Source organism: Nyctibius grandis, chromosome 6, assembly GCF_013368605.1.
Source record: "Nyctibius grandis isolate bNycGra1 chromosome 6, bNycGra1.pri, whole genome shotgun sequence".
NCBI classification, from domain to species: Eukaryota; Metazoa; Chordata; class Aves; order Nyctibiiformes; family Nyctibiidae; genus Nyctibius; species Nyctibius grandis.
Window position 1 is genome coordinate 27104340 of NC_090663.1, and position 25755 is coordinate 27130094.

At 39.0% G+C, this 25755-nt stretch overlaps 1 protein-coding gene across 4 annotated transcripts in view; it reads left to right on the plus strand.

The window, feature by feature from the left end:
• The window catches only part of WDR19 (WD repeat domain 19), a 57474-nt gene that overhangs the window by 21105 nt on the left and 10614 nt on the right, over window positions 1-25755 (plus strand). For all 4 annotated transcript variants that reach the window (XR_011048495.1, XR_011048496.1, XM_068404276.1 and 1 more), the window contains exons 11-29: window positions 3430-3602; window positions 3702-3816; window positions 3923-4029; window positions 4435-4557; window positions 5886-6035; window positions 6203-6350; window positions 6969-7173; window positions 7737-7896; window positions 9237-9347; window positions 9622-9731; window positions 10835-10892; window positions 11815-11961; window positions 12073-12155; window positions 13523-13606; window positions 13943-14089; window positions 14513-14637; window positions 17344-17456; window positions 18344-18412; window positions 20955-21032. Coding sequence is in view for 2 of the 4 variants with exons in the window: in XM_068404276.1 (XP_068260377.1) it covers window positions 3430-3602; window positions 3702-3816; window positions 3923-4029; window positions 4435-4557; window positions 5886-6035; window positions 6203-6350; window positions 6969-7173; window positions 7737-7896; window positions 9237-9347; window positions 9622-9731; window positions 10835-10892; window positions 11815-11961; window positions 12073-12155; window positions 13523-13606; window positions 13943-14089; window positions 14513-14637; window positions 17344-17456; window positions 18344-18412; window positions 20955-21032 (2306 nt within the window). In the remaining 2 variants the exon portion in view is untranslated. The remainder of the gene's footprint in view (window positions 1-3429; window positions 3603-3701; window positions 3817-3922; window positions 4030-4434; window positions 4558-5885; window positions 6036-6202; window positions 6351-6968; window positions 7174-7736; window positions 7897-9236; window positions 9348-9621; window positions 9732-10834; window positions 10893-11814; window positions 11962-12072; window positions 12156-13522; window positions 13607-13942; window positions 14090-14512; window positions 14638-17343; window positions 17457-18343; window positions 18413-20954; window positions 21033-25755) is intronic.

Genomic DNA, 25755 nt, shown 5'->3' on the forward strand with positions numbered 1-25755 from the left:
TCTTCAACCTTCAGCAACCCCACAACAGAAGGATCTTCTGAGAGGCCAGGCAAGGTAAACAGCTGTTTAATGTCCTCAGTCTCTACAGCTGCTATACCAAAGGCCCATCTATACCCTTTTGGGTCCTTAAAATACCCTCTCTTGAGGTAGTCTATGCCAAGGATGCACGGAGCATCTGGGCCAGTCACAATGGGGTGCTTTTTCCATTCATTTTTAGTTAGGCTCACTTCGGCCTCCAATACAGATAACACTTGAGATCCTCCTGTTACTCCTGAAATACTGATAGATTCTGCCCCTTTATGGTCCGATGGCATTAGGGTGCACTGTGCACCAGTGTCTACCAAGGCTCGATACCTTTGTCGTTTTGATGTGCCAGGCCATCGAATCCACACAGTCCAATAAACTCTGTTGTCCCTCTCCTCCACCTGGCTGGAGGCAGGGCCCCCCTAATTAAGAAATGGATTCATGCTGCTCACAGGGACTGGACCTTCATTTCTCCTATTCACACTTGGGAAAAAGGGATTTGAGGCCCATCTACCCTGACTGGGGTCCTGCTCACTGGTAACTGGAGCAGCCATCCTTCTAGAAAAATTCTCTCTGGTATTTCTTTTAGCTTGCAACTCACGTACTCGTGCCTGTAGGGTACTGGTAGGTTGCCCATGCCATCTGCTCATGTCTTCCCCATAACCACGCAGGGCAAACCACAGGATACCTCGTGATGTGTTCCGTTTGCTTTGAGCTGGTCCTGTAGGAGAGCGTTTTCTCCTAACAGCTGCAACGCGTGCCCGTGTAGGTAGAGAGTCAAGTTTATTCTCGATCCTGGACAGTTTGTCTGACAGTTGTTTAAATGAGTCCTTGTTTTCCTTAGTCAGTTTTTCCACAGCCGAGACATGGGCCTGCAGTGGGGAAGAAATACTATCTTCATACTGTCGCATACAGTTAGCCATTTCGCCCACAGTAGAACGTGCCATATCATCTTCTCCCCATACTAATATTGACAATGTATGGGTATATGTCGGTGGAGCATTCTTCACAACCTTCCGGAACATGGATCGGTTGCATTCCACTTCATCAGGATCTACAGGATCTACAATGTCCCGTGGGTGTCTATAAATGATCTCTTGCACAGCCAGTTCTCTAAGGTAGTTAATACCTTTTTCTACAGTGGTCCATTTGCTCAGGTGGCTCATAACATCATCTTTATAGGGATACCTGCTCTTTACAGCTGACAAGAGTCGCCTCCAGAGACTGATAGTGTTTGACTTTCTTGCGAGCGCCTTATCAATACCACCATCTCTGGACAGGGATCCCAACTGTCTGGCTTCTCTGCCATCTAATTGCATGCTATCTGCCCCATTATCCCAGCATCGGAGCAGCCAGGTAATAATAGGTTCACCGTCATAACGGCTGAAGTCTTTCCTTATATTTCTCAGGTCCTTCAGGGATAAGGAGTGGTAGGTTATCTCTACGTCCGAGTCCTCCTCTTGTGATAGTTCTGCTTTAGAAGGACCTCTCTTCTGTGATGGGTCTGCTTTAAAAGGACGATCGAGGAAACCCCCATCTGTGTCAGGCCCTAACTCTGCCTGAGAAGGGCCCTCACCTGGGTCATATGATGGCTCTGCCTTAGAAGGCTCTGAGTCATCATCCTTCACTTCATGAGCTGATTTCTTTTGGTATTTCTTCCTGGTTACAGGAGCAATTGGTACAGATTCGATAGATGCTGGGGTCTGAGTAGATGCAGTGGCTGTCATGGGAGTGCTGAGAGTCTGAGTAGCTGCAGTGGCCATCTTGGGGGGTGTAGCAGCTGTGGGACAGGCTGCCGAGGTTTCAGTGGCTGTAGCGGCAGTACACACTGTAGGATCTGAGGTGGCTGCATAACACCTACAACTGTCCCTGCACCGATATTTAATCTTATCCCACATCAGAAACATATTCAGGACAACCAAAAATAAAAACATGCCACCTAGACAGCACCATCCTAATTTCACAAAATCTAGTGGAATCAGCTTGGCAGAAAAGGAGAAGGTACTATTTCCCAAAGTAAAACTGGAAGTGTAATCATTAACAGAATCAGCTAAAGGACACCTGGAGTGTGCAGATGAAGTCGCTGCTGCTGATTCGCGATTAAAGCTGCCCATGATTGTGTCATAGAGATAAGAGATCGGAATATTAACTGCCCAGTTTATCACAGCATAAATCAGTATCAAACCCCATACCAAAACAATACATTTCGACCAGTGCCCACTGCTAAACTACATGTAAACATTCATAAGAAGCAAGCAATAACACAGTGCCCACGGCAGGTAAGGCATCATTGCAATACTCAAATGTGAAAGAAACTCTATAAAAAGACGAGATAACACAGCATTCAAAAATGACATCACCATCTTCACTATCTGTTTTAATTTCCAACCCCTTGTAAATCTCAAAGGAAGAAATCTGATACTCTCTCAGCTGAGCTCTCCAGGTCTCCTCCCACCAGAGCCAGGATTCAACTTATCAGAGCAACCTGTGGGAGCTTCTCTCGAGCCCCACGTTGGGCCCCAATAAATCTGTCACTGTTTAAAGCTGGGCTGGCTATTAAACCTGTGGCAGATGCTCTCTGTTAACCCTCCCCCCCCACACACCTGAAGGGAAAGGGAAAAGGGAGAGAGACTTATGGGTTGGAAAGTTAAAACAGTTTTAATAAACTATAATAATGAAAAAGAGTATAATAATAATAATAATAGAAATAATCAAATATATACAAATATATACAAAACCAAGATCAAGAGCTTGGAAATCCTCCTCAGGCAAAGTTGCTCCCCCCCAGCACAGGCAGAGGGGAAAATGCAGTAGCTCCCCCTGCTATCACACCTGCAGGCTTTTAACTGGAGAATTGGCAAAGCTGGTACCAATCAGTGGGAGACAGGAGGGCCCCTCCCTCCTGGGCCCCACCTCCAGGAGGCAGTGGGTTAGTGATAAATAGGAAAGTGAGAATGACATGTATGGCATGGAATACCTCGTTGGTCAATCTTGGATCACCTGCCCTGTCTGCTCCTCCCTGCAGGTGCGACCCCCCTTCAGCTCTTCACTCATAAGCAGTGAGGAATGTAGCAGTGACCTTGGTTTCTCTAAGACTAATTGGCCTGGTTTGGGCCAAACCAGGACACACCGTTATCTCCTCTTGTGGTGTCTGTAAATGCTTCAGTTATTGTCAAGTCTTCACTTTTAGGAAAATGCTAAGTTAGTAAATTATGGGTTCGGTTTGAGTGATTCCAGTTAATCTTGGAATTATATTAATTGGTTATGTTCAAGTACATTAGTACATATATTCCTAGGTATGAATTCCTACCATTTTCACATTTTAAAGAAAAATAATTGTTTCTTGGTTTCAGTAATTAATGAAAGGGTTTGGTTTTTTTTTGCAAAAACTTGTGAATGTTTTAGGTGTAGATCAGCTGGCTTGGACAGATGATGGACAGTTGTTGGCAGTATCTACACGAAGAGGATCCCTCCATGTTTTCTTGACAAAGCTTCCAATCCTTGGAGATGCTTGCAGTACACGGATTGCACACCTCACTTCTCTTCTTGAAGTTACTGTAGCCAATCATGTGGAAAGAGTATGATAACCTCTTCCTTTTAAAACTTCATTTAGGTATAAGTAAGGTAAGTATTAATAGTGGATGAAAAGTGTTTTATTTTGTTTTGTTTTCTTACAGGAGCTACCAGTCACAGTCTCTGTTGAAGTAGAGCCCAGTTTTGTTGCTATTGGTGTTTATCATTTGGCTGTAGGAATGAACAATCGGGCTTGGTTTTATGCGCTTGGAGAGAATAGTAAGCATAAATTTACTTCTCTTAAAACTACTGCATCATTTTGTCTTATGAGTAAAGACCTATACAAAATAAAAATATTTTTACCTTTTCTGTTTGAATTCTTTAGGTGTAAGAAAGCTTAAAGATGTGGAGTACCTTGGGACAGTAGCAAGTATGCGCCTTAATTCTGATTATGCTGCTGCCCTCTTTGAGGGTAAAGTCCAGTTGCATATGGTAAGAGCTCTGGTAGTTTGTGGTGCTGAACTAACAAGTTGATCTAAGATGAACAAGTTAATGTAATTTTAGAAATGGGAGAAAATGGAGTGACCTTCAGTTAATGGAGATAAAAATCCTTTAGAATTTTTTTTGCTGGCTAATGAAAATATAAAGCTGAGTTCTTGTAGACTTTAGAAATACAGCCTAGTCTAGAACAGGTGAAGAGAAAGTGTTTTCTTGTGAACTGTTTAACAAGTTTTAAAAGTCTCTGTGGGAATGTGACAGAAGCAGATGCTGGGTTTTTAAGGGATGCACATGCAAGTTTGTTTTCATCTCATCTCCTTACAGTTTGATACAGGCAAAACTATGATACCTCATTGTTAACAGTGGGGTTTTTCAGTTCATTCTATTCTTTATATTTAGATAGAAAGTGAAGGCTTGGATGCTCAGGAAGATCGAGAAACTAGACTCTTCCCAGCAGATGATGATAAATACCGAATTTTGTGCCATGGTTTAACTAGTGACTTCCTCATATATGGTACAGATGTGAGTATTCTGTTTTTAAAGGTCTTTTTAGATGGAATATATTTCTATCTGAATTATTTGGATTATTACTCATACTTTAAGCAAAAAAAATTGTGCTTCTGAGAAGTTCACAGTGGATTATTTTCTATGCAAGAACTTTATACAAATAGAGTCAAAATGGCTTCCAACTTCCTTTACTGTTGTATTTATCTGAGATGCATTGACAGGAAGGTTAAGTTTTGCTTTTACTGGTGTTTGTTGCAAAACACTGATTTTAACAGCAGAATTTAATTCTGTTGCATTAGTGAGAGGTTGACAATCAAACGGTCTTCCAGATACAAGAAAAAACATAGCACTTGCCTTGCAAATCTGTTGATTTAGGTGGTGATGTGATAGATGTGGACAAAAAGGTACTGAGGTAAACAAGAATGGTAGCATAAATGGAAGCCTTGACTTACTATTGAAGCCTTTGCCCGAAGAGATTTTTTTTTAGGTGTTTCAACAAAGGAATTAGGATGGCACTGAAGAAGGATGTGAACATACTTACGGATTTTTCCAGAGATTTTCCTATGCATGAGGGGTAGTTTCTTTCCTTTTAGTATTTTCTGACACTGGGAATACAGAGCACGTTTGGCATTGTAGTATTGTGCTCTTTGTGACACATACTGATGTATTAACCTTCCAGAGGAAAGGCAGAATCACTATCTCTGGTGTTATCACTGGTTTAATAACTTGAGTGGTTTTGCAGCAGTTGAGGGCTTTCCCACCTCCTCAGTACCTAGACTGGTACTGACAAATCTGAAGTACTAAATTCGCAACTGATCAATTTGATGTGTGCAAATTTTACAATTGACTTCAAAAGCCACCTTTTACTTTCAGTGTTGTTCTTTGTGCAACACTGATTGAGAGATAGCGTTAATCACAGATCAGTTTGCTTTTCTCCTCCGAATTAGGTACATCTGTTCTTAAGAATGTGTGGTTCTTCCTTGGAGGCAAATTTTTCAGCTTTGTTTGAAGGTTAAGCTTTTCTTAGCCATTTTCCCCTGTTTGGAGAACTGCACAGTAAATACAGCTTGTCTCCACAAAGCAGAATGAGACAAACAACAAAAACAACAGAAAACCCCTTAAACCTCCAACTCCTTTCTTCACCCCCAAAAAAGCTTAAAGTTTTCCTATCCTGCCCAAAACCAGCTGTGAATGAAGGAAGAAGCCAAAAAAAACACCTGGAAGTATTTTTCTTTAAACACTTCACCCTCAGCACTCTAAGATGGGAGAAACTACAACCGAGTTAATTATCTACTTGCCACTTACTGATGTCATTATTGGCTTTTTCTGTTATTTCTCATTAGACTGGAGTTATTCATTATTTCTACATTGAAGACTGGCAATATGTGAATGAATATCGTCATCCTGTCAGTGTGAGAAAAATTTTTCCAGATCCCAGTGGAACCAGATTGGCTTTCATAGATGACAAAAGTGATGGCTTTGTCTATTGTCCAGTAAGTTAGTGTGGGATACCCATGCAATTCTATTTACAAGCATGCTCTTCAGCTATATAGTGTTTTTAATAGAGAATGAAGAAGCTTTTGTAACTCCAACATGTATGCAGGTAGAAGAAATTGCCAAGGAGGCTTGAAGATAACTTTTACTTTTGCATTATTTGTAGGTAAATGATAGATTATATGAGATTCCAGACTTCTCACCAACTATTAAAGGAATCCTGTGGGAAAACTGGCCAATGGATAAAGGTGTTTTTGTTGCTTTTGATGATGATAAAGTGTACACTTACGTTTTTCATAAGGATGCCATTCAAGGTACTGTAAATGTTTTTAAAAACTTATTTACTATTTTAGTTAGTAAAGTAAAACATGTTCTGAGTCTTGATTTGTCTTAAATATTTTCATAACTGCATATAAAAATAAATAGTACTCGAGAAGTTTTGAAGTGCAACTGATGAATAGAAAACTAGTTGCTTTGTAGATTTCTCTGTAAAGCTCCAACCAGGCATTTTGGTCTTAACTCCCTCAGCTTCTTGCTATTATAGTCTTTTGTTTGAAGTTTACACATTGTGCTTCAACTGTATTTTGAAATGTTCATGAGAAAATCTTAGGACCAAGGTGACAAAACTCGTATTCACTTACACTGTCAACCAAAATTGTAATCATGGCAACTTCTGTATTTGTGACAGAGAAGCATTAAGAAATTTCCCTACAAACATTTGGAAAATGACCTTATTAATTTAGAAGATTTAAGTTACATATATTTACTTTACTGAAAAATATGCATTGTACAGTAGATGGTGACTACCAGAAGTTGAGACCTTGAATTAATGCCCTGCAAATCCACATTATTTCAGCTGTGACTGCTTGCTACATTACCATGTAGGGATTTTTTTAATGTTGTCTTCTTTTCTTCCTGATTTTTCAATCTAGGATCAAAGATTATTTTGGCAGGTGGCACGGAAGTCCCCTTTTCCCATAAACCTTTGTTGTTGTATAATGGAGAATTAACTTGTCAGACTCAGAGTGGGAAAACAAACAGTATCTATCTAAGCACTCACAGTTTCCTTGGCAATTTGAAAGACTTTGGACCTAATGAGCTGACACAAATGCTTGCTCAGACTTTAATGTTGAAAAGGTACATATGTGTTTTAATTATATTGGGTAAATTGTTTTCTTCTGTGTTTATAGCTCAATATAGCATATCCTGGTGATTTTAAAATGTCATGCTGAATATTGATAAATTAGATTGATCCATGAGTCCATGTAGCTGACTATGCAGACCAAGCAAAATAAGTGACTCAGTGGTGCTTTATTTGTTTTTCCACTGTCAAGTAAAAGCTGAAGTAATTTTTTTTCAAGACCGATTTGGGGTTCTATGACCCAGTCTTCCAAAACTGGCTGAAGGGTGCTTCTTGCATACTCCCCTCCCGCTGTAATGAAGCAATGCAAAATCAGTATAACAGAAAGAATATCAGAGTAGGGAAAGCAAGTGGTTTCCTGAAAATGTGTAGTAGAAACAGAACTCTTAAGTTATGCATTTGCATTCCTCCGTTCTTCCTGATACGTCTCTCTCTCCATGGCTTAGAAGTAAATGCTTTTTTATGTTTTCCCTACCGTAGTATTAGGGGGGGAAAAAGTGTCGAGAGAGGATTTTAGGTATGAATAATACTAGTTTTAAATGTGTTTTACTTCCTATAGGTTTTCTGAAGCATGGGAGGTGTGCAGACTTCTGAATGACCAGTCTGGTTGGAATGAGCTGGCCAAAGCTTGCTTACATCATATGGAGGTGGATTTTGCAATACGTGTTTATCGGACATTTGGTAATGCTGCGATGGTGATGTCACTAGAGCAAATAAAGGTAAAATGTCCCTTTTAAATAGGAAATACAGTGATTTAATTCTTCTTTAAGAATTCCTGAATTCTTTTTTTTGTGGGGATTTTGGTTTTTTTTTTTAAATAGAAGGTGAATTATTTTCAAGGGAGTACATGGTTATAGAGGAGAAAGTGTCCCAATCGCATAACTCTTGCTTGGTTTTCTCTTGAAGTGGTTGCAGTCTCTACTGGAATACGCAACACTATTTTCTGCATTTGCATGAGAGCAGCAGAATATATTGATGTCTCGAGCATTTGGAGGCTCTTTTTTTCCTTTGTTATGTTTGAGAAAATGTTTAAGGCTGCTATTAGTTATTTAAAAAAAACCCACAAAAACAAAAGAGGTTGTAGTTATACATCTAGAAGTGCAAGTTGGGGGCAGACCTGTTGGAGACCAGCGTAGGGGAAAGGGACCTGGGGGTCCTAGTGAACAACAGGATGACCATGAGCCAGCAGTGTGCCCTTGTGGCCAAGAAGGCCAATGGCATCCTGGGGTGTATTAGAAGGGGTGTGGTTAGCAGGTCAAGAGAGGTTCTCCTCCCCCCTCTACTCTGCCCTGGTGAGGCCGCATCTGAAATATTGTGTCCAGTTCTGGGCCCCTCAGTTCAAGAAGGACAGGGAACTGCTAGAGAGAGTCCAGCGCAGAGCCACGAAGATGATTAAGGGAGTGGAACATCTCCCTTATGAGGAGAGGCTGAGGGAGCTGGGTCTCTTCAGCTTGGAGAAGAGGAGACTGAGGGGTGACCTCATTAATGTTTATAAATATGTAAAGGGCAAGTGTCATGAGGATGGAGCCAGGCTCTTCTCAGTGACATCCCTTGACAGGACAAGGGGCAATGGGTGCAAGCTGGAACACAGGAGGTTCCACATAAATATGAGGAAAAACTTCTTTACGGTGAGGGTGACCGAACACTGGAACAGGCTGCCCAGAGAGGTTGTGGAGTCTCCTTCTCTGGAGACATTCAAAACCCGTCTGGACGCGTTCCTGTGTGATATGATCTAGGCAATCCTGCTCCGGCAGGGGGATTGGACTAGATGATCTTTCGAGGTCCCTTCCAGTCCCTAACATTCTGTGATTCTGTGAAGTGTGCATGAGATAGTACCTTAAAAATATGCTTCTGCAAATTGATGATTTTAGACAGTGTTAGCTGTAGTGACTTTGAGCTACAATAACGAAGTGAGGGCTTTTTCTGGTTTGTAGAATCCAATACATATGGTTGTAAAATGTGAGAATATTCTGTTTTACTGTGCTTACTAGATTATGTTACTTATAACAATATTTTTTTTTTTTTGGACTACTTTTGCACTTATTACGTCTTTTTGCAGGGAATAGAAGACCACAACCTTTTAGCAGGACATCTTGCCATGTTTACTAGTGATTTTAATCTGGCTCAGGATTTATATCTGGCATCCTCCTGTCCTATTGCTGCACTTGAGGTATTCATTTAAGATGTGTAAATTTTTTTCTGCTGTTTTCATCTCCACCTTAATGTTGGAATATTTTACCTTCTGATAATTCTGCCCTTCTATGGTTTTGTTCCTGCCGTTGTGTGGCTGATGATGTTCCTTTAGGTTGAATGTCTCTCTCTCAAACTGTCTGAATCTTTCTAGAATACTAACTCTATGTTTGTATTTAGAATAATATAAAGTTCATATTAGAATTCAGAATTTGATATTTGCATCAGAAAATGTTACTGTTCTTTGTTAATAGATGCGAAAAGACTTGCAACACTGGGACAGTGCACTTCAGCTGGCAAAACGTTTGGCCCCAGACCAAATCCCTTTCATATCAAAGGAATATGCAATGCAGCTTGAATTCACGTAAGTTCTCCTGTAAAGCTGCAATATTAAACCAAAAGTATATTAAACCAATACTCATGCTCACTAGAAGAACATAGAATTGAGATACTTCAGCTGACTGCATTGCTGAGAGAGGATTCTGTGAGGTCTTGCAGCTATAGTACGAGGAAGAGTAGTTTTGTAAGGAAGACCTCATGCTAGAGACATATGTTAGCAAATAATTACTTTTGATTAATTTCAGTATATCTGGGTTCTGTGCAACTGGTAGGTCTGCTGTAATAATATAATCTACTAAATAAATACTTTGTTGAATGCAAGTGCCTGGAAAATAGAGAAAGCTCACACCATTTAACAGTTCTTACATTGGATGACAGCCTTGCCTTTTGGCTGTCTTTCCTTAAATACCCAGTAGCCTTCATTTTCTTACATATTTTATGTAGACGGGTGTCAAATTTCAAGGCTGCCAGTGCCTGAAAGAGAGATGGTATTAACCATTTGCTGTGATTTTAAAGTCTATTTTATAGCTAATTCTTCCCAGATGAAACCTGGTCTGTTTACTGTCTAAACCAAGAGGAAAATCTTTTATCTATTAATAGAGTTTTTAGACAACTCCTTCCCCTTGGCAGTGCTGCTGGCACTGAGAGAGAACACTTGTTGGTCACAGAAAGGAAGGAACGGAGGCAGCTGAAGCAATGCAGCCATCTGTAACTTGAGTTCTGAATGTACTTAAGGAAAAAAAATTGCCTTTGTTTTTATGTTGTGAAAATTCTAAATAATTTTAGAAGGTTAGTTTCAGTTATCTTCCAGAAAAATGTGGAAGTAGAGATGAGATTATTGAGGTGTATTGTGCAGATAGATTATTTGCCTGTCTTTCAAGGGAGGTTTATTGGTCTCAGTATAATGGAACTGAGAGATGGACTGCCTCTTTGAGTAATAGCTTGATAAAGTGCACGAGAAGTGCCATGACATACTGTGTAACTGCCCATCTTTTGCATACTTAGCATCCTTGGATGCGCTCATTACGTCTAAAGCACGACAGATACACACATAATCTGTATGGTAAGAAGGTAACCATCTCTTCCTATTAAAAAGATTCTTGCGTATAACTTCCAGTTTTCTTTTAGGGGTGATTATATTAACGCTCTGGCACATTATGAGAAGGGAATCACTGGAAATAGTAAGGTAATTCCTTTTTAGTAATGATAGCATTTGTACTATCATACTACACATTAAGTTGTCATGTTTCAGACTCACTTGAATTAAGATTTTTTTTTTATTGAGCTCTAAATCTATATGACTGTTGCTTTTGGGATAGTAGTCTTCGCACTTCTTTTATTTTTAATAAACAGAATTATGCTTTCTCTAGGTATAAAGCAGTATTGCCGTTGTATAAACATGGCATAACTAGGCTTAGGTTTTTATATTTTGAGCAGTTTCATAATACACGTGCAAATGTCAGAGAAAATATTGCTAGGATTTTCATTGTTATAACAAAAGTCCTGATTATTCCTTCTGTTCTTCTTTACTGAATTGTTGTCTATATAAAGACAAGCAAGGGCTCTGTTAGAAAATAAACATGATATTCAGCAGATCCTCCATTATTCTGGCGTTATTTCCCCTAATATTTGCAAAATGTCTATTATGAAGCAGCTTAAATGATAATAGGGGAACGTAATAGAGGAAATAGCAATGTTTTCTGAATTCAAGCCATTTGACTTTATGAAACATCAGTGGCCTTACCACCTTCAAAAAAAAAAGAAAATATTGTGCTTGTAGTTTCTCTTTTTCTCTACTGTTGGTTTTGGAGGAAAGAGGAGAGTAGTACAGAGCTGTCTGTAAAACAGATTCTTCTCATGTACGCTTGGTCTGGACAGATCTTGTAAGTAAAATGTAAAAATTAAAGACAAAGCTTAAGAAGAAAACTAAGCTGAGTTCTTCTAAATAAGTGACAGCTCCTGCTAGGCAAGAATTTTGAGACAAAAATTGATTTAACTAAGCCCATGTAACGTTTCGTAAATTTGTTTCAGTGCTTGGTTACTGTGGCTTTTGTGACCTGGTATTTCTGATGTATGATGTATATTACTGCTTTTCATTTGATTGCCAGTACCAGGAACATGATGAAGCTTGCCTTGCTGGAGTGGCTCAAATGTCCATTCGAATGGGAGATATCCGTCGAGGGGTAAACCAGGCCATTAAACATCCCAGTAGGTTACTAAAAAGAGACTGTGGAGCTATTCTGGAGAGTATGAAGGTATTCAAAAGAGTTAATAAAGCTAAGGCTGAATATGTGTATTCATTAAGCTATTTATTTATTTGTACTCTTAATTTAGAAATGATATTTTAATGATTTCCAATATTGTAGCAATTTTCAGAAGCTGCTCAGCTGTATGAAAAGGGACAATATTATGACAAGGCAGCATCAGTATACATCCGATGTAAGAACTGGTAAGTACAGGTTTCAGGGAAGTGTTACATTTCAGAGGACTTGTTGTGGTGCTCTTTGGAAAGGAATGATTCTCTGAATAGCACAAATGTCTCATTAATTATGTTTCATTGATTTTATTGTTCGCTCTCCCAAGCTTAAACAAGAACAATGTTCTCTCAGAAGCTTATGTTATTTTAAATATAGTCTTACTGTAAATGGGAGACAGTGTTCCTTTTTTGTTGTGGTTTTTTTTTTTTGTGTTACGTTTAAAGTTACCTGCAGTTTCAAATCCCGTGTGTCTATGCACACGTTCACACTGAATTTAGTAGTCAAAATCACTGGCATTATGTTCAATACATTTTTAAATTTTTTTGAGTAAATTTGATGATTGTCAAGTTTCCAGTGGAAAAGAACAATTTACTGAGAGATTTAGGAGCTTAATTCTTGCCCAATTACGTTTTGTTGACTTCTAATATTCTAACTGATTGGAGCAGAGATCAGAAAGACCCCTCCTCTTTCATACGAGTGCTCTAAAAATTAGGTTGGAATATTACGTTCATTTACTAAGGAATATTTTATTCCTTCATAGAAGTGTCAGTGGCATCAGAACGGACCAAGAGAACACTTCGTTAAGTAGGGTAGCTTGCATATAATGATAGCTTGATTTGGAAAGTGGGAGGTACAAGCTTTGTTTAGTCTCGCAGAAGGAGGTTCAGTTTGGGAAGTGCTCTATCTTTTAGGCAGAGAGGTGAGATTTAAGGTCAGCCTCTCTTCAGTCTCTCATATCCTTTGTCTTGAAAGGCCCGCTGCTTAGTTTGCTGGCTTTTATAGATCATATTGCTGTGTGCAACTCCTGAAGCTAGATTTATGGAAGAGCTAACATAGTTCTATGTTCCTCCACACTCTGCTGTTATGGATGTTGTTGTTCAGAGAATCTGGTTCTAATTGCCTAGAGTCCTCTGTACAACCTATGGTCTTAAGCAGATAATCACAGGAGTAATCACAACTGCCCCTGTACTGGTGGTCTTTTGTACTCTTTTGCATATTCTTTCAGGTTACAGTTTTAATACTGTGCTGCTTCTGTAGATTAATTAGAGAATACCAGAGATAAAAATTGTTGGTCTAGCACCTCTTATGCTCACACATCTCAAACTTATACTGTCCTTCTTTAAGCCTGTATGTTCATGAAGCAGCCTATGATTTCCAGTTCTTACATGTTTAAAGTCTAGCTTTTTGAAAATATTAAAGTGCCTTCAAAGTTTATACATTGTGTTCAATTACTTCTTTTTTAGCCTCCTTTTCAATGTTGATATAAATATGCCTGTTTTACTGGAGAAAATTTGAAACCAAATATATTTATTAAATAACTATTTTCTTGTCTTTCTAGGGCAAAGGTTGGTGAACTTCTTCCTCATGTTTCATCTCCAAAGATTCACCTACAATATGCAAAGGCCAAAGAAGCAGATGGCAGGTGTGTTTGAACACGTATCTTTTTTTTATAAAACATGTTGTTATTATTATTGGTTGTTGTTATTGTTATTATACATTACTCTTTTTGTAAAATAAAAGACAGACTTTGAATTTTGCATAAAGTAGCCTTGTGAAAATGGATTCTGAAATAGGTAAACTTAAGGTGTTGTGTAAAGATTTTAAACATAATCTAAGGCCCTTCCACATGGTATCAAAGATGTGTTTCTAATTGATTGGTTTCCTGTCTCAGCATAAAATACTGTATGTTTCTTTTACACCATGTTGTGAAGAGTTATTTAAAAGTTAGAAAAACTGATGTGGAGCCATTATTTTGCAGGTACAAGGAAGCTGTGATAGCTTATGAGCATGCAAAACAATGGGACAGCGTAATTCGACTATATTTGGATCATCTTAATAATCCTGAAAAGGCTGTTAATATTGTGAGAGAAACACAGTCTCTTGATGGAGCAAAGATGGTGGCCAGGTAACAATCGTATTACACAGGGTAAAAAAAAAAAAAAGGTGAAAGAGGCCATACCTATTGGCAGTTGGTGAGGCTTGCTAACATATCAGACTCTGGTTATTGGTACTTGGCCAGTGACTATATATTTCAGTTTATTGATTTGAGTTCTCTAAACTTTGGACAGCTAAGCAAGGACTCATTTTTTTCCTTAACTTTCTGATTAAAATTATAGTAACCTGAAGTAATAAGTTAAGACATTCATAAAAGTTGCTGTGCTGTATTATTTATACTAAGTTAATTTTAGTAACCTATTTTAAATAATTGAGATATAAAATAAATTAGAAATGTATCATATTTTTATGCCACAAAAGATACTATTTTCCTAAAACATCTGGTGTATTATGCTAATTAGTACTAAGGTATTAATTTGTTCATTCTGATTAGATTCTTTCTGCAGCTTGGTGACTATGGTTCTGCCATCCAGTTCCTGGTCATGTCCAAGTGCAATAATGAAGCTTTCACATTAGCCCAACAACACAACAAGATGGAGATTTATGCTGATATCATCAGTGAGTATTCCAGGTTAATAGTTTGCTTGCAATATGTTTTGCTGTTCTTTTAATTGGTTTAGACCAATTTGAAATATTAAGACAAGGGGTGTGAAGTTCTGTTTCCCAGCCTTTTCCATTTCCAGTGACCACGGACAGATTTCGCAGTCTGTGTCTCATTCAGGCCTACAAGCTAAGCTTTGCTTTCAGCTTGGGTATCTGCCTTGGTCTTCAGTCTAGGTTGTTTTCAAACCTTGCCTGTGCTAGAGCTTTTTCTGTTTATCCATAGAGATAATGCATTTGTCTAGACTATTTTCTTGTGTCCGTTGAGGAACAAACCTTGATATATGTAGTACCGCTTTTCCAAAACTAAAAATTTTTCTGGTACTGTTCTTAATTTTTATCCCCTCTTTTCCTTTTTTCATGTGTATGTCACTTGTCTTTCCTTTTTTTACTTTTAAGGCCCTTCATGGCCTCCTCTTGTCTCAGTGAGAGACAAAAAGGAGACATGACCGAGAAGCTGACTTTTATCTCAGGCCATCTCAGGCCTGTCAGCCTGACCTCGGTGCCAGGCAAGGTGATGGAACAGATCATCCTGAGTGCCATTACACGGCACATGCAGGACAATCGGGGCATCGGGCCAGCCAACATGGATTCATGAAAGGCAGGTCCTGCTTGACCAACCTGGTCTCCTTCTATGACCAAGTGACCCGCTTAGTAGATGAGGGCAGGGCTGTGGATGTAGTCTATCTAGACTTCAGTAAGGCATTCGACACTGTCTCCCACAGCATCCTCCTAGACAAACTGGCTGCCCGGGGCTTGGATGGGTGAACTCTTCAATGGGTTAAAAACTGGCTGGATGGCCGAGCCCAGAGAGTGGTGGTGAATGGGGCAAAGTCCAACTGGCGGCCGGTCACTAGCGGTGTTCCCCAGGACTCAGTTCTGGGGCCGGTGCTGTTCAATATCTTTATAGATGATCTAGACGTAGGGATTGAGTGCACCCTCAGCAAATTTGCAGATGACACCAAGCTGGGTGGGAGTGTCGATCTGCTGGAGGGTAGGAAGGCCCTACAGAGGGATCTGGACAGGTTAGATAGATGGGCTGAGACCAACGGCATGAGGTTCAACAAGAACAAGTGCCGGGTCTTACACTTTGGCCACAACAACCCTATGCAGTGCTACAGGCTGGGGGAAGAGTGGCTAGAAAGCGGCCCGGTGGAAAGAGACCTGGGGGTGCTGATCGAGAGCCGGCTAAACATGAGCCAGCAGTGTGCCCAGGTGGCCAAGAAGGCCAATGGCATCCTGGCCTCTATTAGGAATAGTGTAGCCAGCCGGTCTAGGGAAGTGATCGTCCCTCTGTACTCGGCACTGGTGAGGCCACACCTTGAGTACTGTGTCCAGTTCTGGGCCCTGCACTTCAAGAAAGATGTTGAGGTGTTGGAGCGAGTCCAGAGGAGGGCGACCAAGCTGGTGAAGGGTCTGGAGGGTCTGACCTACGAGGAACGGCTGAGGGAGCTGGGGTTGTTTAGCCTGGAGAAGAGGAGGCTCAGAGGTGACCTTATTGCCGTCTACAACTACCTGAAGGGAGGTTGTAGTGAAGTGGGAGTTGGCCTCTTCTCCTGGGCAACTAGCGATAGGACAAGAGGACACAGCCTCAAGCTTCACCAGGGGAGGTTCAGGTTGGACATTAGGAAGAATTTCTTTTCGGAAATGGTCATTAGGCATTGGAATGGGCTGCCCAAGGAGATGGTGGAGTCACCATCTCTGGCTGTGTTTAAGAAAAGACTGGACATGGCACTTAGTGCCATGGTCTAGTTGACAGGGTGGTGTCAGGGCAACGGCTGGACTCGATGATCCCAGAGGTCTCTTCCAACCTGGTTGATTCTGTGATTCTGTGATCAAGTCAGTCAGTGGCCAGCTTGTCAATTTGCAATAAATTTTATATTTTTCACCTGTGTCAGGCACCATTCTTTGTGGAAACAGTTCTACATACGTATCTGCCAAATTATCTCATATTTTCAGTTAAACTCTTCCTTTAAAAAATGTATTCTTGTTATGAAGGTTATAAAAACATGGGAACATCTAGCTTGGTGATGTACTGTTGCAGGTGCTTATCAAGGTGGCCACTATTGTTCTGCTGTTCCTTATGGTTCCTTCCTTCTGTCCAAAATAGGATGTCTCAAACTGAAATCTAAGTGGGTGGAAAAGGGGTTTAAAACTAACTTTGGAGTAGTGGCTGTCTGTCTTTTAGATGTGTACGGTAAAATGGAGTCTTGGTTAGAAGACTAAGTAGTATTCCCTGCTACCACATGGTTACACTGGTCCTGATAGCCTTGCTCTGTGTGATGCAGATATACTCGCATATTCTTAAACTGTGAAAATAATTCAGGTGATAATCTCATAATCACTTGCTCCGTTTTATTGTTGCCAAGACATAATGGAAAAATTAATTAGTAGCTCATAGTTACGCCATTTTATCATGTCTGTTAAAAAATCAGAAATCCCTTTATGGTGTAAAACCTGTGGAAACAATTATTTCACTGCAGCATTAGCACCTACTGTCTGGCATTTAGTCTAATAAATAGGAAAAAAATGCATGAGACTATTTGAGTCTAGCTGGCTTTGGTTTTCTTTGAATGTCAGTAGAATAGGAATTTGTTTGTTCAGGAGGACCTTTATGTCACTTAATAAAAATACTCTGCTGTCATTGCTGTCTATCTGTTTCAGGTTCTGAAAGTACTACCAATGAAGATTATCAGAGCATTGCACTATATTTTGAAGGAGAAAAGAAACATTTTCAGGCAGGAAAATTTTTCTTGCTGTGTGGTCAATATGGACGGGTGAGTACTTAAAAGATAGAACAGTGATAGTTAAACATTCGTAGAAACTGTTCAAAATACAGTACTTCAAAATCAGGGAAGTTCATAGTAGACTTTAGCTGCCTTAACTGATGACATACTGATATTTTTAAAAAGTGTAGAAAAACTAAGTGAACTATTTATATTTACAATTATCTGCTTTTCATTCTGTGAATAATACACTGCCATGCACATAACTTTTTCATAGCAGTAGAGGCTCCAGGTGGATCAATGATGTACTAGTCTCAAAGAATCTCTAAATGTCATGAACACACAAGTAGAATTTATTTATATTTTATTAGCTTGACCAGTGAAGACTTGGTTGCTGACTAATTAATTCATTTAATACTGTAGCATGCCCTAACTTAAAGCTTTTTTTTTAAAAAAAAGAAAATATGTTAATTGAAGTATGTCATTTCACACTTCCTTTTGATCAGTTACAAATCAGTTAACTGACACTTATTAAATGTTTGACTTTTGCGTACTGAACACATACTAAATATTACTGTTTTTTGCAAATCACAACCATTGTAGGTGACCATTCCTTCAGCTGGGGCATAGGGGGGACCCAATGGCACATGAATCATTAATTTCCTCTCTCCATACTGCTGTGAACATCTTTCACAGTTAGATGAAGGTATACACCAGAGTTTGGCAGATTCAACTCTTCTTTCTTGCAGGAGTATCTGTAAGAGCAGCTGCTACCTCTATAGTGTATGTGGTTATCCTTATGGCTGTAAAATACAGTTAAGATAAGCATTCAGTGTGCCACTTGTCTGTCAAAATGCAGAGACAAATAACTTGATAAAAATTAGGAAAATGTTAATTTTGTGTGTCTCAGTTTTAACTTTTCTTCTGTATCATTTTAGGCATTAAAGCACTTTATGAAAAGTCCAAGCACAGAAGATAACTTGCCTATAGAAATGGCAATTGAAACAGTAAGCAACTCTGAACAAAAATTCTCCATCTTTTCAAGTTTACCTTCAGTATTGTGTCATTTTCCTAGCGTAAGTGAGTGTGTTTGGACAGATTTCAAACAGAAGGAGAACTGTATCAGTAAAGGTGTTATCAAAATATTTAAAAAGTAGAATAAGTTTATACTGACACCAGAGGAAAATGTGTTTTCAGTCTTCAAAAGAGGGTTATAAATTCATTCAGATTGTTGTGGTTGTGTGTCAGAGATAGCTGAGTTTGGAATTTTCTTTTTCAGCAATATTTTGTATGATTTTTCAGTTTTGCTGATATTTCCGGTCTGCACACTATGGTTAGAGAGTTATGCCTCCATTCTTGCTCTGTCACAGAATCACAGAATGGTTGAGATTGGAAGGGACCTCTGAAAGTCATCTGATCCAACCCCCCTGCTCAAGGAGGGCTTCCTAGAGCCAGTTGCCCAGGACCATGTCCAGATGGCTTTTGAATATCTCCAAGGAGGCAGACTCCACAACCTCCCTGGGCAACCTGTGCCAGTGCTTGGTCACCCTCACAGTGAAAAAGTGTTTCATGATATTCAGATGGAACCTCTTGTGTTTCAGCTGGTGCACATTGCCTCTGGTCCTGTCACTGGGCACCGCACCACTAAAGAGAGTCTAGGTCCCTCCTCTTTGAGCCCTCCTTTCAAATATTTATTGAATAATGAGCCTTCTCCAACCTCAACAGTCCCAGCTCTCTCAGCCTTTCCTCATGAGAGAAGCTCCAGGCCCTTCATCATCTTAGTGGCCAGATGCTAGACTTTCTACAGTATGTCCTTCTCTCTCTTGTACTGAGGAGCCCAGAACTGGAAATAGTACTCCTGGTGTGGCCTCACCTGGAGTAGAGGGGAATGATCACCTCCCTTGACTTGCTGGCAACACTCCTCCTAAGGCAGCTCAGGATACCATTGGCCTTCTTTGCTGCAAGGGCAGATTGGTGACTTGTGTTCAACTTGATGACCCCCCAGGTCCTTTCCTATAAAGGTGCTTTCCAGCTGGGTGGCCCCTAGCATGTACTGGCACATGGGGTTGTTCCTCCCCAAGTGTAGGATTTTGCACTTCGCTTTGTTGAACTTCATGGGGTTCCTGTCAGCCTGTTTCTCCAGCCTGTCAAGGATCCTTCGGATGGCAACACAGCCCTCTCTGTATCAGCCACTCCACCCAGTTTCATATCATCAGCAAGCTTGCTAAGGGTGCACTCTACCCCATCATCCAGATCAGATTGGACCCAGTATTGACCCCTGGGCTACACTGTTAGTTACTGGCCTTCAGCTAGACTTTGTATTATTGATCACAACCCTCTGGGCCTGACCATTCAGCCAGTTTTCAGTCCACCTTACTGTCTGCTCATCCAGCCCATACTTCATCAGCTTCTCTATGAGGATGTCATGGAAGACAGTGTCAAAACCCTTTCTAAAGTCAAGGTAGACAATATCCACTGCTCTCAGCTTCCACTATCAGACAGAAGACCAGTTGCAGGATCAGTCTTACTAACACCTTTTGGTTTTTGTCCTTATTATCTCTAAAAATGTGTTTTCTGATTCTAAAAAAATTCTGATTCTAAAAGAAATTCGGGATGAAGCAATCTTTGCTTAGTTATTTTGCTCATGATCTCCAAAATTCTGTAGTCATCAGGTTTCCAGGTCATGCTGCACCTCAGTACCTATGAACCTACTCTGTTTCTTGAGATTCCCTTCTAGACAATATATGTTGGAAACCTGCCTGAGCAGACCCACTGCCAGCTTCCATCTAAGCATCCACTGCAACTGTCCCTTTCTGTCATCCAAACCACGCTCAGACTGCCTCTGTTCCCTTGAAGAACCCACAGCTTTGAAAATCTTGTTAGGTATCATAGTTTTTTCAGACTCTTGAACAGTAGACCTGACTCTGCTTAGAGCTAGCACAGCTGCTGTTGAGGCCTTCCATCTCACAGAGCTTCTGGCAGGGCTTGTAAGACTTAAGTTTGAGGTGTCTAATGCTTACCTCTGGATCCAGATGTTTCAGCCCAAATGAATAAACCAAAGAGTATGAAACAGCCCAAACACTATTGCTGCAGTTGTATCATATGTATCCTTGTGGAATCTCAACATCTCAGCCATAGTTTTGAGACTGTCTCTTCAACTGGCCAGATAGTGCTGGCTTTATTCTAGTGACCAACACTGAATATTCCTCTGAGACACAAATTGTGCTGGGTTGATAGACATAGCTTTGTGACAGCAGGTTTCAGCTCATGGTCCCTAGATTCAGATGTCTTCCCAACACTGAAGCAGAGGAACAGTTCATGCTGGTAGAGACCTATTCAGTTGTAATCCCCTGACATAACACATTAGAAAATAAATATGAACTACTGCATGTCAAAGCTCATGAACCAAGTAATCATCTGATTTGAACACACAAAACAAAAAAAAAAATCATGTTTTAAATCTAGTTTCAGTGGTTTTATGGAAAGCCTCTTTATGAGTAAGTATTTTTGCTTTCTCTTTCATATCATAATTTCTTCTGTCTTTAATAGGTGGGACGGGCAAAAGATGAAGCCCTAACAAAGCAGCTGATAGACTACCTTATGGGAGACAGTGATGGCATGCCCAAGGTATTGTATTTTTATCTCTGCTATTGTGTCATGTTGCTGTGCTACAAGATCTTTTGAGCTTATTTTGTCCTAAAATTTCTGGTAGACACTGATTGTCTTTTAGCTTGGTCTCATTAAGGAGCAAGACTTAGATGATCACTCTGTGAGTCACTCACCCAGTAACTTCCGTTTCAGAAAGATGAGAAAGGAAGTAACTATCTTAGATATAATCATCTTTCTCCAGGCTTTATGAAAGCAGGTCGTTGGACAGAGGAGATCGAAATTAATACTTATACTGAGGGAAAGAGACAAAACTTAGCTGTTTGTTTATGCCAGTTAGTCAGCTGGCTGTTGCCTTTCCCAGATGGATAGTCAGCATGTGTGTGTCTCAAGACTAGCTACAGCACCGATCTCTTCTTGCAGTGGAAGAAAGTAAGGTAGTAAATAGGAAATGAAGGACAAAAACCTGAAGATGATCAGGCTACATTAGTTCCTGTATTCACACATCAACATAAGACATAAAAAGTTGTGGACAGATTTTCAAAATTACCAGCTCCCTGCTGATTTCTGAAGTGACTAATGACCGTGTTTTCAAAACGAGCTTAGCCCAAAGCAACTCAAAAATTTGCCAGTGAGATCAATTGAAAATGTAAGAGCTTCATGTGGATGTCCATATGACAGTTAAACCTTATTTTAAAAAATTATCATTCTTTTTGGATTTCTTATTACATAAAAGTATTTAGTTTAAAGTTTGAATTTATTATTTATAGAGTCCGTTTAATCTGTGGATATAGGCTGTAGTTCTGTAAACTAAAACACAGAGTTTCTGTTCTGTGTTGGAGAACAAAATTACATGTTTAATTTATGATAGAAAATTTAAAAAAAACCAGGAAGCACATTTGAAGATTTTTGGTAGCAGACCTTCCTAATGTGGAAGTTTGATTAAGAATAGGAGAATAAAATACTGTGGGCACCGATTTTTATTTTTTCGCTTATCATTGTCATAGAAAATCTTCTTTGGATCCGTAGAACCTTACTGGTTTTTTTACGTACTTTTTAGGAGGTGCTTTGTGAGGTAGGAGGTGCTCTGTGCTATGAGGCTTCTTTTAATGTCATGTGATCAATTAATAAAATTTAGAAAGGACCATTACCCTTTCTTCTGGGTTTCCTGCTCCTTTGTTAAAAGCAAAGCATTTTTGGGGCGTAATAAAAGGCTTTTGGCAGACTGGTAAACTATTTCATCTTTTTCTCACTTGTATATACAGATTTGGGAGTTGGAAAATACTTGCTGACAGATTTTTGTGTATTAGTTGCCAATGCCATAGGTTTGGTAATAAGAGGATCGTTCACAAACTAAGCAGAACATAGATTAGATCTGTGCTATATATACAATACAAGAAGTAGATTTTGACCATATTCCATTGGTATGATTTTTTTTTTTTTTTTGCAGAACAGATTAAAAATGTCCACTGTAAATACGATGTTAGACATGAGAACAGCAGCGTTTGAGGTTAAGATGACAAACAGCTCTTCTGCAGAGTGACTGCTGATGGGCTATCTGGTTTCTCTGAGTTCAAGCTATAGAAAAACAGGCTTCACAGTCCATTTTTGGCTTTGATGTCCATAGAGCTTATGGTACATTCAATCATATTTGGCCTTGAGACCATGGAACTAAGTGGTGCTGAGCCACTTCAAGTTTTACTGCCTCTTACAGCAGAGCTTGAATGGGTGCTGCACCCATGTTTTCTGGTGTGAAAGCCAGACCTCAGGTGTGGACATTGCAGTCTGCAATTAGTGCCTTAGTCAAGGAATTTAAGGTGTCATGCAAACTCACAGTAAATAAAGTCAGGTGCAAAGTGATATGTATGGAAGAATAAGTTCTGCCTTACTGAGAGGAGTAAGGTTTGGTAACAGTGGAGATGACATGGTCTTGGTGCAGTAAGTTTATTTCACCCCTAATATTACAGCTATAGTTTATGATTCTGTTGGGAGATTAGAAATTCTGGCTCTTTTCTCTTTGTATGGTGCCTAGAGATTAAGGGTTTGATATTTTAGACTTTCAGAGACACTGGACAGTTGATGGCCAAGACAAATTTGCTTTTATAAAATTAAAAAAAAAAACAAACACCCTCTATCTCTTTATTATTTACCTCGTATTATTTACCTGTAATTTTAAATGTGAACATTAATAAAATTATGAGAGAAGCAAAACATAGTGAAACAAAGAAAATTCAACTGCAAGAGACCAGAAGAGAATGAAGCTGTTGGAGGCATTACATGAAAAATCTGTGCAGCGTCAGTGTAAGCAAAAGTCATTTCATATTTATGCTGAAAGTTGAGTGGACAGAAACTGTAGCATCCAGTCTCTTTTCTAAGAGCAGCAGCCTCGCCATCTGGTTGAAAGAAATGCGTAGGACTGGAGAAGGGAAGTAAGCTACAGTATGATCTCCATAATGAAGAGGTTCTAAAGATTTTAGAAAACACTTAGGAATTTTGTGAATTCTGTAATTGCCATATTAACATTGTTTTGAACTTCAATGTAGAGCTTGCTTTTCCTTGTTTAAAAGCTCTCTCTTGTTCTTCTGAATGCTTTAATCCAATCTGCCGTAGTCTTTCTCAGTGAGTAACAAAATTTTACTTTATCAGATCATACATACTTGTTTTAAAAATTACTTAAAAGACAATTCATCTTTATCCTTATTATGCTATGGAGACGCTGTTTTTGAAATTATCAAGCAAATGGGGTCGTTTTTAGAGAATAGCAGCTTTTATGTGGTGTTTTTTTTGTAAAGCTGAAAGTAAGAGTGAACTTAAAGTAGCCATGCAGCAGAAACTTGCTAATCCTTTCAAGCGTTGATCTTCAAACCAGATCATTGCTCCCAGCAGCCTGACTGCTTTAAATCTTTTGCAGCCAACAGTTATGTGGCATTTTAATGAAGTGCCATATTATCAAAAGTATTATGCTTACCAAAATTTTGCTACACTATTGTCTGACTAATTATAAACTATTTCTTAAATGTGTTATTATGTCAACTATTATATTTGTTAACTTTAATATGTAAAGATTCTTAATTTGTCATGTGTGTTCTGTAATTTTTCAGGGAGCGTTAGCTAGCAAGGTTCTGCTGTTTTCTGTGTGCGTATTTTCTAAGTATGCGTGTTTTAAAAAGCAAAACTAAATTAAAATCATAGCTATCTAATATTAAGATCAGTTAGTTTGCACTAATAAATTTTTCCAAAGACCTTAGGAAATGTGGTGTCAATTGAAAAGTCCTTTCTGCATTTTTTGCTTTTAAAATGGCTGACTTTAAAGGTAAGAATATGAAAGTAAAACATGAGATTAATTCTTCTTAGATGCTGCCTTCTTTTATATTTTTTCTACATATGGCTGCCTTGTAAATCATTTAAATATATTATTTAGGTACAGCATAATTAGGGACATGGCAAATACCATATAAGACCACTGGTCCATGCTGGGACAGGATCCTTCTCCTGCTGTGACAGGAGAAAAGGGAGAAGCAGCCTGGATGGGGAAGCAGTGCAGCCATCTGCTGCCATCAGTGCAACAGTCATCTGTAGTCATTAGGAGGTATCAGAAGTTGGGAAGAATTACATCATAACCTACCATTCATAATAATTTTTGGTTTACCCCACTCAGGGAATAGCAGTTTTCCTTTTTAAGGCAGTTTACAGTGGACAAATAATAACCACTAATATAAGTAGTTGTGGTTACTTTATTATCCAGGTAACTCTTTCATTATTGTTAAACTATGGTTCTTATGTTGTTCGACCTTTTGATCATGTGCTACTTAAAATTCTGCTCCATCATTAGTTTAAAAGTAGTTACTTTTGGTCACTTAATGTTTTTCGTTATATTACAAGTTAAAAAGAAGAATTTGGCTTGCCTTTTTTCTTTCTGTATGCCAGTCTTTCATGCTGTTATTTCTGTGATTTCTCATTGTTCTTTTCCTTGCCTCTCAAGTAGGGAGTTAATCTTTGCAGTCATCTTCTTTATAAGGAAATGTCTTTATATCTTTCATATTTCTCTTCCTTTGAATTTCTGCTTTTTTTGCTAAGCGTTTGAGGCTTACATACAAAACCCACACGCTATTCCAGAAAACAGCACGACATTGATTAATATAATTCTTTTTAAAGAAATTTTTATACCATTTTCACATAGAATACACATTGTAAATGTTTGGGTTTACTACTAATATTGCAGAAATTAGTTGGTTTGGTTTTTTTTGCTAAGCTGCCTATAAAGCTACCGGTGTCTTTTTTTTTTTTTTTTCCTCCATAAGTTGGAACCATACCATTATATACAGTATTTCAGCTTAATTTAATCTTGATTTAGTAGTTAAAAGACTATCATGTACAGACTGTACTTTTTATTGATCCCATTTTAGAAATCACTGCTAAAGGTATAAAATAGTGACACTAGCCTGTTTTTTTTTTTTTAACTTAATAGTTCCTTTTCATCATAAGCAAGGTCATTTTATTTCGTATTTTATCTGTATTTTTAGGAATGACCTCTTTTGAGGATTTTCTCAAAATCCTTATGAAAGGCCAGTTGTCTTTTTTCTTGTTGATTTCTTTTTTTTTTTTTTACTAGTCTGCTGGAAGTTTGAGTACACTTTACAAAAATAGAACTCAAGTTTGCGTTCTTCAATACTGCCATCTTGTTTTTTTAAAGTTTTGGTTTTAAATTATTTCACTAATTTTCCTGCTGTTGGATTGCCAGTTC